Source organism: Saccoglossus kowalevskii, chromosome 5 (assembly GCF_978046115.1).
Source record: "Saccoglossus kowalevskii chromosome 5, keSacKowa6.1, whole genome shotgun sequence".
Lineage (NCBI taxonomy): Eukaryota > Metazoa > Hemichordata > Enteropneusta > Harrimaniidae > Saccoglossus > Saccoglossus kowalevskii.
Genome location: NC_140645.1, coordinates 11,450,506 through 11,469,463, shown reverse-complemented (window position 1 = coordinate 11,469,463; position 18,958 = coordinate 11,450,506). Strand labels below are relative to the sequence as shown.

The 18,958-nt window shown below is 35.7% G+C and overlaps 2 protein-coding genes across 2 annotated transcripts in view; both read right to left on the bottom strand.

Moving 5' to 3' along the window:
- Window positions 1-1,979: 1,979 nt before the first annotated feature.
- On the bottom strand, window positions 1,980-8,903 carry LOC102805033 (uncharacterized). Its single transcript, XM_006824290.3, has 2 exons — window positions 8,525-8,903; window positions 1,980-2,848 (listed from the first exon to the last, which is right to left on the bottom strand). The coding sequence occupies exons 1-2, from the start codon at window positions 8,724-8,726 to the stop codon at window positions 2,187-2,189; spliced, it is 864 nt and encodes a 287-aa protein (XP_006824353.1). The 5' UTR covers window positions 8,727-8,903; the 3' UTR covers window positions 1,980-2,186.
- A 4,793-nt stretch (window positions 8,904-13,696) lies between these two features.
- LOC100374897 (amyloid-beta precursor protein-like) overlaps window positions 13,697-18,958 on the bottom strand; it is a 48,584-nt gene continuing 43,322 nt past the window's right edge. The window contains exons 7-10 of the mRNA XM_085499126.1: window positions 18,709-18,940; window positions 18,027-18,311; window positions 15,266-15,405; window positions 13,697-14,338 (exon numbers count right to left, since the gene is read on the bottom strand). Coding sequence (XP_085355252.1) covers window positions 14,084-14,338; window positions 15,266-15,405; window positions 18,027-18,311; window positions 18,709-18,940 — 912 coding nt within the window. The 3' untranslated portion in view covers window positions 13,697-14,083. The remainder of the gene's footprint in view (window positions 14,339-15,265; window positions 15,406-18,026; window positions 18,312-18,708; window positions 18,941-18,958) is intronic.

Here is an 18,958-nt window from a genome sequence, read left to right as displayed (position 1 = left end):
CTAAGACAATGATGATATACAATTATGTATGATAAGTACATGTTTATGGTGTCATGTTTCTTGTAACAAACAGGGAGTACATTTGTGAATTCTGGATAAGTATTTCTCTTTCAGTATTATGTAAATCACACCCCGTTACAAAATGTATTTCAAGTGCATTTTTTACAGATTATTTTTTCTGCTCGTATTTTTGGTCTTTTATATAGTTTGTTTTTATCATCTGCAGACAATACGATGTTACGTACATACGATGCAGGTATTGAACACATTTATTTCAAATAATTTATTATACTTGTTTGTGTGTTTATGAGAACTTCTGCACTGAAATATAGTTGTATCAATGTGGTACACTATTGCCTTAGGAGTAGATAATTAAAAGATAATGTTTCTCACATTTAATAAAGAAAAATGCCAACTAATGTTCATTCCAAGAAACCTTAGATGAAAACCATGATCAATGAAAAGAATAGCGTCAACTGTAACAAAACAATCTTCAGATGAATTAGTTGTGTTCATATACGAGAGATGTCAACTATCGCAGAGTTCAGAAGAAAGGACACACAATTGTTGTATTAACAGCTCCTCAAACTCAACTATACAAATCATGCATCACAAAATAATGAATGTCAATAATCAAACTTAGGGTGTGGTTTTCAATTTGTTTATTCGCAGATTGCCAACATTCATGAAATCTCTGCTTGGCCATGATTTTTGTCTTATGGCGAGGCGGCTTTTGCAAATCATCTTTCCTATCACCTATAACCCTTTTGTGCTGACCTATCACATTTGACTTTTTTATGCTGGCCTATCACCTATGATCCTGTTGTGCGGTCAGCTAACGCATATATATTTTTTTTAAATGACTTCTTACAAATGAAGCTTTTCGGTAGGGGGATTGGTATTGCAAAATATGCACAAACCCTAACCTTTATGTGCTAACCTATGACCCTTTGTGCTGACCTATCACCTACGACACATGTGTTGTTGACCTAGAACCCATGACATGCATGTAGACATAGTACCTGTGGTATTTGTGTTGATCTACCATCTACAGCATGTGTGCTTGAATAGCCCCTATATCATTATATTTTGCAATGTTCAAAATTTTTAGGAATTGCTGCAAAAACTATGCATTTTTAATATGTCAAACATTCAGACACACGTTATATACCATCTCTGTGTGAGAGGGTATAATTCAGACACATATTAGAGGCAGCATATCTGCATGTAAGAGGGTATAATTTAAGGCCCATATTGAGGGCTGAATAACTCTAAGAGAAGAGGGGTTAATCAGGGCACAAATCAAGAGAAGACTATATTTTCATGTTTCTCTCTACTAAAAGGTCTGGATTAGTGTGAATGACATTTTACTTTTTAAGAGGGGAAATTTTGCATATTTTCGCACCAGACATCTGTCATTCACACTAAGGAAAGGTTTTATACTGCTAAATTAGGTGACCAAGTTTAATAAAGTTTGGAATAGAATTAGTAAAGTTATTGTGCAACGACAACGACAGACAGACATTTGTCCCTTAATATATATCTTTCCCCGTTTATCTTTGATGATACGGGAAAGGTAAAAATAATGTTAGCACATATAGTTTATGTACGAGAGCAAAGTCATCATTATTAATCCATGTGCTATGCAAGGTTGCCAAGCAACTGCTAATCATTCTCATTCTCATTGGTATTGTCATGCGTGTCATGTTCTAAAGTGCCTTGGCAAATTGTGGCAATACTAAATTATATTTTTTAGCTTTTAAAAGGACGTCATTCTGCCACTTTCAATTGGTTTGTGAAACAAGTGTGACATTTATACACATGTCTAAATGAATGTGAGCAAAATATTCATGTGCATGTGCAACGTATGTACGAAATTTAAATGATCCAAATATGATCTGATTCATTATGAGTGAGAAAATCCTTCTAAGCAAACTAGTAGCTATTATGATACACTAAGAACAGCTCAAATAAGAGAATAATGTTAATTATGGATGTATTTTACACAATTACTATGTTATATTATGTGTCAAGTGAACTCAACATAGACAAGCGATCAACATTTTTTTATTTTTATGTTGGTGTGTACACTTGGATTTCAAGATTTGTTGTGTACCATGCTAATTTTATCAGAACAATAGCACATAAACAACTACCCTAAAATAAAACAAACATGCGAGTGTCAATCAGGTGGGTAACACATCAGAACCTGCATCAGACTTCAACAGCTCTGTTAGCCCAGCAACAAGTGGGAATTTCTGTGTTTGCATAACGATTTGACAATACGGACATCTGTCAGACTGCGAGACTGAACGAAAATGGTTCAGGCATTGAATGCAGCCCAGTAGTTTATTACACACAAGACATACTTCAGCTGGTAACTGAACAACACACCAGCATATACAACAAGTAAAAAGGCGTTGTAGATCACTTCTGAGAATAGCTTCACCCAGTGTCTGAGTCATTTTTGACGATGATACACTGGTTGGGTAATTACCACGTGTTATACGCCTCTTATTCTGAGCTAGTAGTTCTGGAAATTCACGAATCCATGGCATTGGAACAATTTTAAGAGGTTGGTAACAGGAAGGGCAATATTTCCGACAAATCTTTGTACAGTTCTTACAGTATAGTATCTTGTTACAGCAGTCTGCAGTGAATGCTGGGAAATATCCCATGGCATAACAACCATTACAGGCGAGTATTGATTGACACTCGGCTGTTGTAATCACATCCACATCTGTCTGGGTACTTTTTTCAACAGTATCTTTTCCATGCTTCTGAGTCTTGCATATTTGAAGTTTTCTTTTTATGTCTTTCTTTCTTGTGTTACGATTAAAGTCTTTATCTACAAATAAACATAGTTGTTATTTTGTTTAATTGTTTAATAATGACTTCTTTCATTTCCATTAAGAACAAGAATGAAAACTACAAATGGTCAGGAAATAATAGTATTCACTGTAATCTGAAAACATTTTGGGAACCATGAGAAAAGATCTCATTTTTTAATCTCCTATGAAGACAACCAAATGAATCGGTTACATTTATTTATTCCAACTGCAAAATTCATCAACAATTCTTAGTTGAAAACTTTTTGTTGGAAAGTTGACTCAGAAGAATTTAAATATTCTACAAACTTCAATATGCATTCCAGCGAATTTTATGCCTAACAACATATAGATAAAATCTGAATATCTTTTACTTATTTATAAGTGAAACAGTTACATTCTATATATACGACACCTTCTAGAAAATAATGATATTCTGTAACTTTAATTAAGGATTCAATACCTGACATGTATACCTGAACAATGAATCATATTTCGATGATTATTTGTGCAGAATATTGGATTAGTTCTTAATAACATTTTCTCTAAGTCACCATGTTTTTTTATTAATTATTATGATGATAGACTGTAAGAAAGGGTTACACTTGAGTGACACAAATAAGGTCTCTCAAACACCATGTCTAGAAAAAACCAACCTTCAATGTTGAGAGAGGTGTCTGTAGAAGCTGAAACAATGTGTAAACCATGAGGTGATTTCAAAATTACTGGCACATGCAAATTTTGCAAGGTGTGTGAAAACAGCCAGCGAGAAAGCAGAAGGCTAAATTTGTTAATGTAGTACTCACATGTGCAAAGTATAGGAATATTGTTAATGTAGTCCTGACATGTGCAAAGTATAGGGATGCTAATGTAGTCCTGACATGTGCAATGTATAGGGATGTTAATGTAGTCCTGACATGTGCAATGTATAGGAATGTTAATGTAGTCCTGACATGTGCAATGTATAGGGATGTTAATGTAGTCCTGACATGTGCAAAGTATAGGAATATTGTTAATGTAGTCCTGACATGTGCAATGTATGGGATGTTAATGTAGTCCTGACATGTGCAAAGTATAGGGATGCTAATGTAGTCCTGACATGTGCAATGTATAGGGGTGTTAATGTAGTCCTGACATGTGCAATGTATAGGGATGTTAATGTAGTCCTGACATGTGCAATGTATAGGAATGTTAATGTAGTCATGACATGTGCAATGTATAGGGATGTTAATGTAGTCCTGACATGTGCAATGTATAGGAATGTTAATGTAGTCCTGACATGTGCAATGTATAGGGATGTTAATGTAGTCCTGACATGTGCAAAGTATAGGAATATTGTTAATGTAGTCCTGACATGTGCAAAGTATAGGGATGCTAATGTAGTCCTGACATGTGCAATGTATAGGGATGTTAATGTAGTCCTGACATGTGCAATGTATAGGGATGTTAATGTAGTCCTGACATGTGCAATGTATAGGAATGTTAATGTAGTCCTGACATGTGCAATGTATAGGGATGTTAATGTAGTCCCGACATGTGCAATGTATAGGGATGTTAATGTAGTTCTGACATGTGCAATGTATAGGAATGTTAATGTAGTCCTGACATGTGCAATGCATAGGGATGTTAATGTAGTCCTGACATGTGCAATGTATAGGGATGTTAATGTAGTCCTGACATGTACAAAGTATAGGGATGCTAATGTAGTCCTGACATGTGCAATGTATAGGGGTGTTAATGTAGTCCTGACATGTGCAATGTATAGGGATGTTAATGTAGTCCTGACATGTGCAAAGTATAGGGATGCAAATGTAGTCCTGACATGTGCAATGTATAGGGGTGTTAATGTAGTCCTGACATGTGCAATGTATAGGGATGTTAATGTAGTCCTGACATGTGCAATGTAGAAGGATGTTAATGTAGTCCTGACATGTGCAATGTATAGGGATGTTAATGTAGTCCTGACATGTGCAATGTATAGGGATGTTAATGTAGTCCTGACATGTGCAATGTAAAAGAATGTTAATGTAGTCCTGACATGTGCAATGTATAGGGATGTTAATGTAGTCCTGACATGTGCAATGTATAGGAATGTTAATGTATAGTCCTGACATGTGCAATGTATAGGAATGTTAATGTAGTCCTGACATGTGCAAAGTATAGGGATGCTAATGTAGTCCTGACATGTGCAATGTATAGGAATGTTAATGTAGTCCTGACATGTGCAATGTATAGGGATGTTAATGTAGTCCTGACATGTGCAATGTATAGGAATGTTAATGTAGTCCTGACATGTGCAATGTAGAAGGATGTTAATGTAGTCCTGACATGTGCAATGTATAGGGATGTTAATGTAGTCCTGACATGTGCAATGTATAGGGATGTTAATGTAGTCCTGACATGTGCAATGTATAGGGATGTTAATGTAGTCCTGACATGTGCAATGTATAGGAATGTTAATGTAGTCCTGACATGTGCAATGTATAGGGATGTTAATGTAGTCTTGACATGTGCAATGTATAGGAATGTTAATGTAGTCCTGACATGTGCAATGTATAGGGATGTTAATGTAGTCCTGACATGTGCAATGTATAGGAATGTTAATGTAGTCCTGACATGTGCAATGTATAGGAATGTTAATGTAGTCTTGACATGTGCAATGTATAGGGATGTTAATGTAGTCCTGACATGTGCAATGTATAGGAATGTTAATGTAGTCCTGACATGTGCAATGTATAGGGATGTTAATGTAGTCCTGACATGTGCAATGTATAGGGATGTTAATGTAGTCCTGACATGTGCAATGTATAGGGATGTTAATGTAGTCCTGACATGTGCAATGTATAGGGATGTTAATGTAGTCCTGACATGTGCAATGTATAGGAATGTTAATGTAGTCCTGACATGTGCAATGTATAGGGGTGTTAATGTAGTCCTGAAATGTGCAATGTATAGGAATGTTAATGTAGTCCTGAAATGTGCAATGTATAGGGGTGTTAATGTAGTCCTGAAATGTGCAATGTATAGGGATGTTAATGTAGTCCTGACATGTGCAATGTATAGGAATGTTAATGTAGTCCTGACATGTGCAATGTATAGGGATGTTAATGTAGTCCTGACATGTGCAATGTATAGGAATGTTAATGTAGTCCTGACATGTGAAATGTATAGTAATGTTAATGTAGTCCTGACATGTGAAATGTATATAATGTGTATATATCAAAACAAACTATGTCATATGTAATTCCATTTAAATAAACTGACCTTTTCTTTATGCATCGCCACCCCCAACTCAAACTCTCACCCCAAGCCTCCCAATTTAATTGTAAATGCCTCCTGTAGTTAACTATAGAGGTGGGGTACAAAATGAACACTTTCCCTAAACCCTAAATCTCACCCCAAAATTGTATAGCACCTCAGTCTACTATGAACAGACTAGCAACGCCTATTGTTGTAGGTTTGAATTGAGGTCTGTGTCTGTAGGAAGCGTGCCTCGGCAGACCTTGCTGGTAGTTTATTGACACACATTTCTGTTCAAATCTGCTAAGTTTTGGATGAGTTACAGCATTTTTAATATCTCCTACTTCAGTCTACGACATTCATGAATATATAATGAGCAAAGTTATGCTCTATAACGTGTTGAAAACAAAGTGTATGTACTTTCCATCCAAGCTTAAACTGAACATTCTGGCACAGATTAAACTGATGGGCCAGAACATAGAATTTGTCTTGCAGATTACGTATCTGGGTCATAGGGTCACGTGTGACATGAAAGATAATGCAGACATTGACCACCAACGTCGCTTGTTTTGTGTGAGAGCAAACCTACTTCTTAGGAAATTCGTTAAGTGCAGCTATAATGTTAAATGTCTCTTGTTCAAAACATGTTATGATATTTATTGTTCACAGTTGTGGTGCTTTTTTAACAAAGCGACCCTTAATTCTTTGAAGGTTTCTTATAACAACCTATTCCGTAGACTTTTTGACTATCCATATGACCACAGTGCTAGATTAATGTTTGTTGCTAACCGTGTCAAATCATTTTATGAAACTTACAGGAATATAGTATATAAATTTAGAGAGCGTGCATGCTAGTCCAACAACAGTATATTAACTAGTTTATGGAACAGTGATTTGACATGGAAGTCAGCCTTGTTGCAGCGTTGGAATGAAATGCTGTACTGAGATGCTATGTGCAATTATGTAATAGCAAGCGAACTATCATTTCCTGATATTATTTCTTGTTCTTTCTAGTATTTATTTACTAATATTATTATTTTGTGTGTGTGTGTGGATATGGACTTATTTGTCTGAAATAAATAGTATATATATAGTAGTATATATTTCTCATTATTTAAATTTTTTCAGAATATGTGAAAATTTTTCTATAAAGGTCAAATAGTAGTGTTCTTTTATGTGGATGCTACATAGTTTTTGTGGACAATGCATTTGAAAACTTGATATGTTCATACAATAACCGAATATTTAGTAGAAAGCTGATATGTTAATGGAGCATAATTTTAGCTATTTCTATTTTTATTTGGATAATAATTACAGAAATATGAAGAATAAACGCAGAAATAGCTTGCATACTTTTTGTCGCATTTGTGGAGATTATTTAACTAAGACAAAAGAAAAACTCTGGCCCAACTACGGTAATACTACTACCTGTGTACATCTTGCACTATCTCGCGTTTTTTGATGAAATAATAAAGGACACTGCTTTATTATATTATAGTCGCGTTAGTTTGATTGGTTGTTTATTGGATTAAAAACTTAAGGTCATAATTTTTGACAAAATTGGTCATAAATCGCATGACAATGTTTATTAGTTTATTATGTGCAATCATGAAGCTAATGTCTCATGGTACAATAAAATAACGTTATATTGTGTGTTACAGTTAAACTTTTTGAGAAAAGTGTTCTAATATTTATTGAAAATTGCTATTTTTAGAACAATTCCATAGAACACAATGTTAACGAAAAATTGCATTTTTTGAGACTTTTTAAAACGCAGATTTTTTACATAATTCAGAACAACAAAAAGTACTCCATCATTAACAATATATGATTTTTTAGCCTATGTCACCAGGCTAGATTTTAAGATATTGCATATCGCTGCCATAGGAACCTATCGTAAAATGTTATATAGTGTCAAAATATTGACTTTCCACGAAAATATAACCATCAATTTCTCGAAAAACAGGTTGGTGACCCCCAACTTTTTGTAGGTCAATATTCTTATATTGCCTTGGAATACAGTTTATTGCAAAATGAATAAATTCTGGGTATTTTAATTTAAGAGTAGACTTCGACCTTAAGCCTCAAAACAAACGTGGCACGCATATGACCAAAGGAAAAGGCGCATTGCTAGTCTGTCTGTCTATAGTAGTCTAAAATAGCACTCGTGTCTTGTGTAACATGGTATTCCTGGTATTCACAGAAAAAAAGATTCCCTTAACGACTGAAAAAAAGAGCTTACTAGATTTGCACACAGTCCCTTGTTTGTTTAGTTTATGGTGTTGTTTCAATAAAATAAAATATTTTTATAAATGGCGTGTAAATGAAAGTATAAATGTCGAAAGCCGGGTTGCCGCGAAAACCAAATTTGCATGATGTAGACAACAACCGGCATATGCTTTATACGAATCGTTAATTTCAGATTTCTGAATAAATATATATATAAAAGTATTCACCTTTCTTTCTGTACTTTGTCTTCAGCTTACTTGTCGCTTTTCGCATTATAAATATTTTGCTCTGTCTCGAAACAGCACCGAACGACTCTGACGATGGCAACAAGGATTCGTCATGTCTTCTCCTGTGTCGACGTTTCCTGCCTGCAACTTCAAGCTCTAACAATCTTCGCGTTTGATATCGTGTTTTCATCGGCCCCGTCATCGAAAAAGTAGCGTCGATAACAGCATGTGGTTGGGTGTAAGGTATGGGAAAAGGTTCGCCAAAAAATAAAGATAAGAATTCAATATCTAATTGAGGGTCTTCTTTTGAAGGTCGCGGGTGAAGGGTTTGACTGCTTTAAACTTTAACCTTTCTCTGGATGTCTAGGCCTGTTGCGAGGGCGCAAGATATCTATGAAAACTATCACCACGTGTGGCGCTCTTCAGCAAAACGGAAGACAGCATCCGAATTTGGGACAAATGCAGCCTTGAAAAAAATAAAAGTTTTACACGTAGAGCGAAATATTTAACCAACATTCTTGTCAACATTCCAACATTCTAAATTCACGGTGACAATTTTCGAACGTGGGTGAGTTCGAACAGCGATACACATGCCAGCTGACTGTGAATACAACCAAACACACACAAGATGGACCCATACAAGTAACGGCAAACGCAATCCAGTCTCAGGGAAAGAAATCAAATTCAGTAAATAACTTCAGTAACCCGAAAGGGGCACTTCAATTTGAACTTGGTGTTAATAGGTGGTTTTCGAACCCGGTTTCGAAAACTCTCATACTGACAGTCTTACATGCGCACGTACGATGTTTACAGTTATCAAAATAAATAATACATGTAGTAATACATTCAGAGGTTTTTTAAATAGCTATGTTTGGCATGGGTACCTTACAAGTCAGATTAATTATATAGTATGTTGTGTGTTTGAGGAATATTTTGAGGTAACTTCAATTATTTCTACTACTTTAACCTTTTATACTCGATTTGATCCATAAATAAATGAAAGACGGTGCTCGGTGAATAAGTTACTGACTTGAATCCAGTGTAAGAGTTCTATTTTGCAGCAATTACATTGTTTTTATTATATGGCTTTTGGTATTGGGGTACACATTGTTAAGAGCGAGGTACTCACGTTGATTAAAGGGCACTTTTACTTTGATAACACTTTCTTCCCTGCTATCGATAAAGAGCCATTGCTCGAAACGTCTAGCTATTTTTAGTAGTTATTTAGGACTACGATTACCAAATATTATCTTCTATATATCATATTGATTAAAGGGCGGTGGTCGTCGCGCAGCGCGTGTTGGAATTTAATGTACGTAAACTGCATTTTACACGCGTTGTATACGTCGCTACGAGTCCCATATCTAACTGGACGCGTCGCGACAACCACCGCCCGTTAATACACCTTCTAATCAAATCATATAGCCGTTTCTTACGTAAATATATTTGTATTAGGGATTGGTCAGTTACTTCGGCCTGGGAGGGGGTGGATCAGTGGGGGTTACCTTGTTTTTGGTTTTGGAAATAGGGGGGGTCACCCTGTTTTTGATATCACGAATATGTGATTGGGGGGGGGGCATGTTTTCCCGAATTCACACACGCGCTTATTCATATATTTTTAAAATGTTATTTCAGAACAAAGGATAAAAAACTTAATCGTAGAAATGTGTTCTCAATAACTATTACCTGAGGTACATTATTTGGGGTTTGCAACTCGCATAGTACTGTATGGTGACAACATGTCAAGATCCCATTCAAGTCTCTTCTCGTAGATAGCGAGACTTAGGCTACGACCTTCTGACATGACACATATCAATGTTCAAGGTTTGTAATGAAAAAAATAAAACTTTTCTTGTCACTATCGTAGTGAAAAATGTAATACATCGAAAATGTACAGAAAATATAATTCTCGTAATCCGTCATATCGTGGGCAGCTATTTTGATCCACCTGGACATCCCAGTATCCTAGTTACCTCGGGCATGCACATTCGCAATTTTCTGAGTTGGAACGCTTATGCGAGAGCGAGATTGTGACGGGATCTTGGTATCATGTCACCGTAGTTACAAACCCCAAGTAATGTACCTCTGCTATTACCTATACATTTTTGAATGAACACACAGTTATAGGCTAAATATTTTGGGGTTGAATTTGCCAAAGAACTAACAGATTATCATGCAATGCGGCTTGAACCCCAATTATACACCCCAATCAGCATGTTTTAAAATATGATGGGGTGGGTCACCCACTTTTTATATTTGATAGGAGGTGGGTCAACCGAGATTTACAGCTGATAAAATGGAATCTGCGCCCCCCCCCTAGGCCGAAGTAGGAGTATCAGAACAAAGATATCATGAAGTTTAATATTATGCTACAAAGCAGTCTACTCTTTTTTTTACAATTGGTACAATTAGTCGAAATGCTGGGCAATGAAGACCTCCATTACATAATTTAATTAATGTTTTAACAAGATTTCTATATTTCAGAGGGACGACACAAGGATACTTCTGCCGACCACAGTCCCTCTCAGTGATAGGACTGTGTCGACGTTTTGTTCACCTTTATGTTGCGCCTCTAGAGGGCATACTTTAAGAAAATATAAATATATATACACAAAGTATAGACCTGAAATTCAGCTTGTCGGCAAATTTTAAATCATCACATTAATGCCAACTAACATTAATCACATTCTTAGCCTTCTTCCCTTGTTCAACAGTAGAATTTTTTTCTCGTTTTCGCTTTGAAATCAAAATCGAGATGGCATTGCGTCTACATGTACCCTTCAAATAAAGCGCCCTCTCTGGCCACAAAGAAATTTACCACCACTTATATACCAAGTCGCTTGCAACAAATGTTAATGATCCAGCTTACCGTTTGTTTTGTGCATGCTTTTAATAAAGCAAATAATTTTAATAAGCCATTGAGACGTCAACCAGGTTTATTCAAAAATAACTAACATTACAGAAAAGTAGCATGCATCTGTGCAAGTGCATTTGACTCTCGCATTCAGTTTTTCACCAATGATGGCACGAGGTACGCAGTCCCCCACCACCTCAAGTGCAAGAATCTTGCCCGCATCTAGTGCAATTGCTTCTACTCTAATAAAGGAGGGGCTGAATTTATCTTAATTTCCAGGACAACAAAAATAAGCAACACTGAAGACAAGAATGTTTTTTTTTTTGGTGTATAGTTTAATAATAAAAAAGTGATGTATATAACACTGGCATGGATGTATATTGACACAATGAATAAACTACACAATGGGCAGTTGCAGGAAAAAAATCATTAAATAAGACCACACATGAACTGAGAATTTACGAAATTCCATACTACAGAAACATTAGCAAATATTTATCACTATATCTCAATTTGTTTCCATCATTAAGATAAACATAATTTAAATCTAGTTTCAAATATTGCTGTGGGTAAGGTTTTAATGACGGTATCAGAATGCACAAAATCTAAAGCAATCAACAATTATCATCACGCTACTGTTGTGTCTGATCTATGCATGTTACAATGCATTCAGAATCCTTGCAATTGACTTTTGAGAACAGGTAAATATCTTTCCCAGTATGGTAACTACTCAATTTCACAAGAAAAGTAGCATCAAAATATTGGGTACTGGAAGTATTGCCAGTTCAATCAACAGTACATACCAGTGCATCGGTTCTGTGTGGTCTTAACTAATGGTATGCGAGCGTATATACACTCCAAACTCACAATACTAATTTGCATAATTATTTATCAGTGGATATTAGACAACACTGCGTCATGAACAGAGTATCGAGAAAATTCAACAACTAGTCCTCGTCAGAATTTAATCCCTCTTGACCACTCACAAAGCACGTTTGCATACAAGATGGTACATTTCCACCAGAGTGGAAGGTAGAGCCTGAGATTGAGATTGAGAAAGGAAACGCATCTATGTATCTTTCCAGTACACAAGATCACAGTGTACTGATCGGTTATGCAGGTCACATGTCATAAATGCTTTTCTCAGTTTGCCGACTTGATGCTCCAGTCTTCAAGGTCGATTAACTCAATACTCAGAAGTTTTGTGGCCAAATTACATCTGCTAAAACACCTAACAGCAAATTTTCTATTTATACATCTAAAATGGTAAATACTTGCAATTTGTGTACATTTTTACCAAAAAATGGCTTTAACATGAAGTAAACTCCAAATAACATACAATCCACTTAACTTTTTTTTTTTACAGTTACGAAAAATGCCTATCAAACATAGCCCTAGCACCCCTTCTATCTAGATACAGTTGGTACAATCCTATTGTCTTGTGACACTGGGTTATATTAATATACTGCCAGGGGTGGGAGGCATTAGGAACAGGTAGGGTGAATACTTCATCAAAGCAAGTTCGCAATATCGTGGACCATTATATATAGGTAAGACCAATGAGAGGGTACAATATACAAGATATCAGTGTCTACTACTAAGCTACGTATAAAAAATCGTGATCAACATATTTGTAATTACAAAATAAAACTGACGATTTAAAAAACAAAACAATAAAATAAAACTTGATTCCTTTCCCTCTAATAGAATCAGAATAATAAAAAAATTACAAGTAGCGAAGTTAACACCAATCTGGGCTGCTAAAAATTTTAAATATGCCAGTATTTTGATTGTGATTAAAAAAAAAAAGAAAGGTTGGAACTGGTTAGAAACAGACACCAGTAAAAGAAAAGGCTACATAAAACACTGGTTTACATTCAGACTCTTTCGAAAAAATTACAATAATTTCCACAATTCGTCATATTTTTAAGAACACGTCAGCACGGTACATTTTTTTTATTAGCTATTTATTATTCATACGTTTTCATGCAAAGCAAGATGACATTTTTTTCTGGTGATAGGGTGATATTACAATTGGTTAGGAAATGCATGCCACTTGACTAGGCTTTTGGAAGAGGTGTGTAAGCACAAATCATGGTGACACAGACAACTTTGAATAAATTGCAGTTGAAAGAAAGACAGTCTCCAAAGGAATCTGTGATATGGTTGACGCCAGCAATTTGAGATTCTAGCACGAACAATTCAACTTATTCTTCTCCCCCTTACAGCTGTAGTTTGCAGAATATGGAATACATTAAAAATGACATACAATCTTGATTGGTAAATAGGCAGTACAGTGACAAATATGAAGGGAAACATTCTCTCTCTTTTCATCTGGGGAGTATTTGATGCTGTAAAACATATGCATGATGTACCACAAAAAACAGTCACTAACTACACACAAATGGCCATAAATATTTTACATTTTCAGTCTTCACCACCCCCTTTAATGAAATGGAACGTCCTGTATTCTATTCTCTACAGGAAAGGATTGAACTAGTGTTTTAAAAGAAGGGTGGGAAGAGTGGTACTTCATGCATATTTACAAAAACTTCTCAATCAAATGAACCTCAAAAGCAGCTCGGGTTAGTCTCGGTTTTCAGCGAGAATAAACTTCAACCAATTATAGTAAAGCTTGCACAATTTACTTCGCCGAGACATGTTAGAGATTCATTTGAAAACATTTTCTATACACCCCAAAACCCTTACTGCATTTCAAAGTATTTGTACGTAGGGTTCTCGTACCCATTGTGTTGCATCATTGTGATGTGTCGCTGTTCCATCGTCATCTTAGGGTCCACTTCGATGAAGCCATTATTCACGGGCACACGCTGCGTCTTTTTACGCACAATAACCAAGGCAATAATCACCACAGTCGCTACAGCAACAGCACCGCCTACAAGGCCCAGCGCTAAAAATGACTTGTGTGGGTAGGTCATCTTCTTTTTCACAACAAATGGCTGTAAAGATGAAAGCAAAAGAAAAAAAATGTCAATGTTATAAATTCAAACAATTTTGAAGAAAACGTATATTACAGGAATTATAAAAAGCATTATAGGCTGTCGTTTTGTTTCAGTTTTCTTCACGTGATTGGTTGGCAAATACTGGTTGTTCACGCCCGAAGAATACTGAACTGTTATTGGCTGCTGTTGTACTTAATACAAATATATGTATTCCTGATCATAAAGCGGCTTGTGGGGAATGTTAACACAACAGCTCGTGAGTAAGTACTGATCACCGAGTATCCTCTGATTAGACAGTGCATGCATTCAGAGATGTTGAGTGACATAGTTTTCACTTTCTAGTTCGATGTGGGGTCCCATGTGACATACAAAATGCATGGAAAATACACTGCTTGCACGAAAATGTAATTCCCAATATGCAGCTATTAAAGTAAAGACAACATTAACTTCCTACCAGCACCATACTGGATGAGGAGTCTGCTATATGCAAGACAAGTTCTCTATTAACGCATAGAAACAACTCTGAATCAAACACGACATAGTTCATTATCGTTTTTATGATGTGACCTAAACCAGTAGGTGTTTGGCGTTCCATGGTTGTATTATCTATTTTGGCTTGGATTTACACTAGTGCACCTGTCTGAGGATAGCATTGAACTTGCATATGCTTATCTGTCTAGGCTGAAATGCACATCAGTACACTTTATGTGAAGAGTTTTGTTCCAGTTCATAATAATATACTATTATTTCTACCTCACAAACTATACAATATAGTTGTCAGATTTTTTAAGACTGAATTCAATATTGTTAACAAAGTTAGACAGACTTGGGGGCTGATGGAATTTGATATTGTAAATATAGGCAAGGAGAGGTTATAACTTTGGATAATGACTGGGCAAGAACTTCATGGAATAGTCGACTCACCTTGTTGAATGATTCTTGAACTTTGAACTTGCTATCCTTGCTTGCATCAAACTTAGATGCCATCAACTTCTGCTGTACTGGAAGGATAGATTCATCTTCCATTGTTTCCTCATCATAGGTCGTAAGGTCAGGTGCAATTGCTATTGAAATAAACAATACTCAGCATGAATAGCATCAATGTATGATCTTTTGAAAATTATTGGCGAGTTAGAAATGACTATCCTGAAATTCGGAATGACCTCGGGGTGATACTGAGCACCTAAGGGATCGAGGTTGTTGTCAACTACATGCCGTGGAATCAAAGAATATAGTTGAAGCAGAATTTAATACGACGAAAAAAACAAACAGTTTACTGATATCCTAAACAATTCATAATTCATTATTAGTCTGATGGTAAGGTGGTGCAAAAGAACAGATCATTTGACGGTTTCGGAGAAACTATTTGTGTGTTTGTGTACATAATAAAATCTCTCCATTTGTTGATTTTGACTTTTGTTACTGTCTAATCATAGGTTACAATCGCATTTGTAACGATTAACTAAACATAGATGAGACGTAATTGTACTATGTGGAAGATCAAATGAAAACAAGCCATGCATGGCACAGTCCCAGTTAGTTATAAAATTTGAGATATATAGTTACGTTTATAGTAATATAGCTGGAATATAACCATGTCAGGAATATGATTTTTTTAACATTAAAATGATTGACATTTGTATCTGATCCTCAAACAAGTACTTGTCCATATTGAGAGATATTGCTCTGGAACAGCATTCAAAATCAGCCATTTTTAATACATGCATATATATATATATAACATGATGTATAACGAATATATAAAATTTGAATATAATCAGTCAAAGTATTTAAGAGATATGGCTCTAGAAGCCCAATCATTAAAACAAAATGGCCGCCAGTCAGCTATTTTGAATCCAATCGAAAAATTAAATGACATGCATCAGGAACCTGTAATGTCTAACGTGTGTTACAAGTTCGAACAAAATCAACCCATAAATGCTTGATATTCGAGGATTTTTTTAGCACAAAAATAGCACACTTTGAAAAAGATCATCAAACCAATATATCCGTATATCTGTGACATGATGTATAATGAATATTAACAAGCAGCCTATCGGCTGAGATAGCTCCGCTGTTAGCAATGCACATTTCAATTAAAGAACTGAAGACATTAGAAAATGAACAATATGTATAGTATCAAAGCAATCGGACTTACAGTTTTTAACAAGAAGTCGAAAATATCACTTTCTACCAAAAATGACCAAAATATTCACCAAAATTAGAGAATTGAAGATATCATCACGAAATGAACAAATCTGAGAAAGGTCTACATGTAGTATCTATATATGTAATATCAAAGCAATCGAACTATTGGTTTTTTACAAGAAGTCGAAAATATCACTTTTTACCAAAAATGACAAAAATATTCACCAAAATCAGAGACTTGAAGATATCATGAAATGAACAAATCTGAGAGAGGTCTACCCAAGGTACATATACACCAAGTATCAAAGCATTCAGGCTTGTAGTTTTCAAGAAGAAGTCGAAAAAGTAAAACATTGACACGGGCGCCGGACGACGCCGGACAATCACTCATATGAAAAGCTCCGCTCGACAAAGTCGACAGCGGAGCTAAAAATTTGAACATAATCAGACAAAACAAGTAAGACATACGAGTCTGGAAACCCATTTATTAAAACAAAATGGCCGCCAGACAGCCATTTTGAATCTGATCTGAAAAATAAAATGACGTGCACCAGGAACCCATAATGTCTAATGTGTGTACCAAGTTTGAACGAAATCCATCCATAAATACCAGAAATGCTTGATATTTGATGATTTTTTAGTACAAAAATGACAATCATTCGGCCATTTTGAATAGGATCGTCAAACTAATACATCTATGACATGATGTATAATGAATATTTTAAATTTGAACATAATCAGTCAAAACAATATATTGGAGATATGGCACGAGAACCACATTAATACAAAATGGCCGCCAGTCGGCCATTTTGAATGTTATCTGAAAAACAAAATTACTTGCATCAAGGTCCCATAATGTCTAATGTATATACCAAGTTTGAGCAAAATCCATCTGTAAACAGCTGAGAAATGGTTGCTTTTTATGATTTTTTAGCACAAAAATGGCCGCCATTCTGCCATCTTGAATCAGATCGTAAAACAAAATGATGTGCATCAAGGTCCTATAATGTCCAACGTATATACAAGGTTTGAACAAAATCCATCTGTAAACAACCGGGAAATGCTCGATTTTGATGATTTTTAGCACAAAAATGGCCGCCATTCGACCATCTTGAATCAGATCATGAAACAAATTGACGTGCATATGTATGATATCATGTATGATGTATGTGTGAAGTTTGATTGTGATTGGTCCAGGCACTTCTAAGATACAGGTCCGGATGCACGCACAGACGCACGCACGCACGGAGGTCAAAACATAAGTCCCCGTTTTCGGACTGTGTCCGAACGGGGACTAACAAGCGAAGACGAAAAAGACATTTTAAAACATCAATTGTGTTACTTTTCATTGATTTGTTGTGAATCCCCAGGTAGTTTACAACATGAACAAAGCACAGGGAAATTATTCCAACACCACAAAAGTTCCTATTTCAGTTTTTGTTTACTCATTTTTTTTTTTGTTCAAAAGAAAAATCATCTCAAATAATCACAATATCTGGAACAAAAGTTAGTTATCGTAAAACCAAAAACTTCTTACTTGTCATCAACATTTCCATCACCTCTTCATCCATCTCTTCCTCAACAATCTCACTCTCATTATCACTCTCACTGTCATCAATATCACTGTCATCACCAGTTTCATCCCAATAGTCTATGATTGTTTCTGGTTCAATTTCTTCACTTTCTTGACTTTCCTCATATTTTGGTGGTTCAGTAACAACCGTTGTCTTGGTGTCAGTTTCTGTGACTATTTCCACTGGCGCTGGTCTGAGGACTAGGGAGGAGTCGGCAAATTCACTGTCATACATGTCTACGATTTCATCTATAATTCAATGCAGAATTTTTATAAAAGAAATCAAAATCATATGTATTTAATAATGTAAGAGTGGAGTCATGATATTAAATGCCGCGAGCAACACACATGGGAAGTGAAATAAATGTTCGGAGCTTTGTTTCCATAATATCTACTTTTTAAGATATTGCAGGTGGACGATGTTACAACAATGTTGTACCTACATAATCAACTCATGAATATTTATACATTTTTGAGGTGAAAAGGATGGAAAGTCAACAACTGACAAAGAACAAGATATTGTGCAGTGTACACCCAAGACTCTCAAACCCTGTAACGTGTAAAATACAATTATTTACAGAAAATTTGAACTATTGCTGTGCTTTGCCAACAGTCAGAACAAACTTTAATAAAGAAATACACTCACTGATTTTATCCTTGAGAATGGAATAAATATCCGGCAACTGAACCTTCAGCATTTCAATGCTTTGATTAATACGGTCATCAACCTCACGAATGTGCTCCAAAAGCGCTGGTTTCATGTCTTCTGCCTTCTTGGGATTTGTCTGTCTTGTGTGCTCATAGTGGTGCAGGCTATGTTGGCGGTCTTTCTGCTCAGCGTGGATAAACTTCTGAAGTCCATGAAGCAAGTCTTTTGACTGAGTAAAAAAAGACGA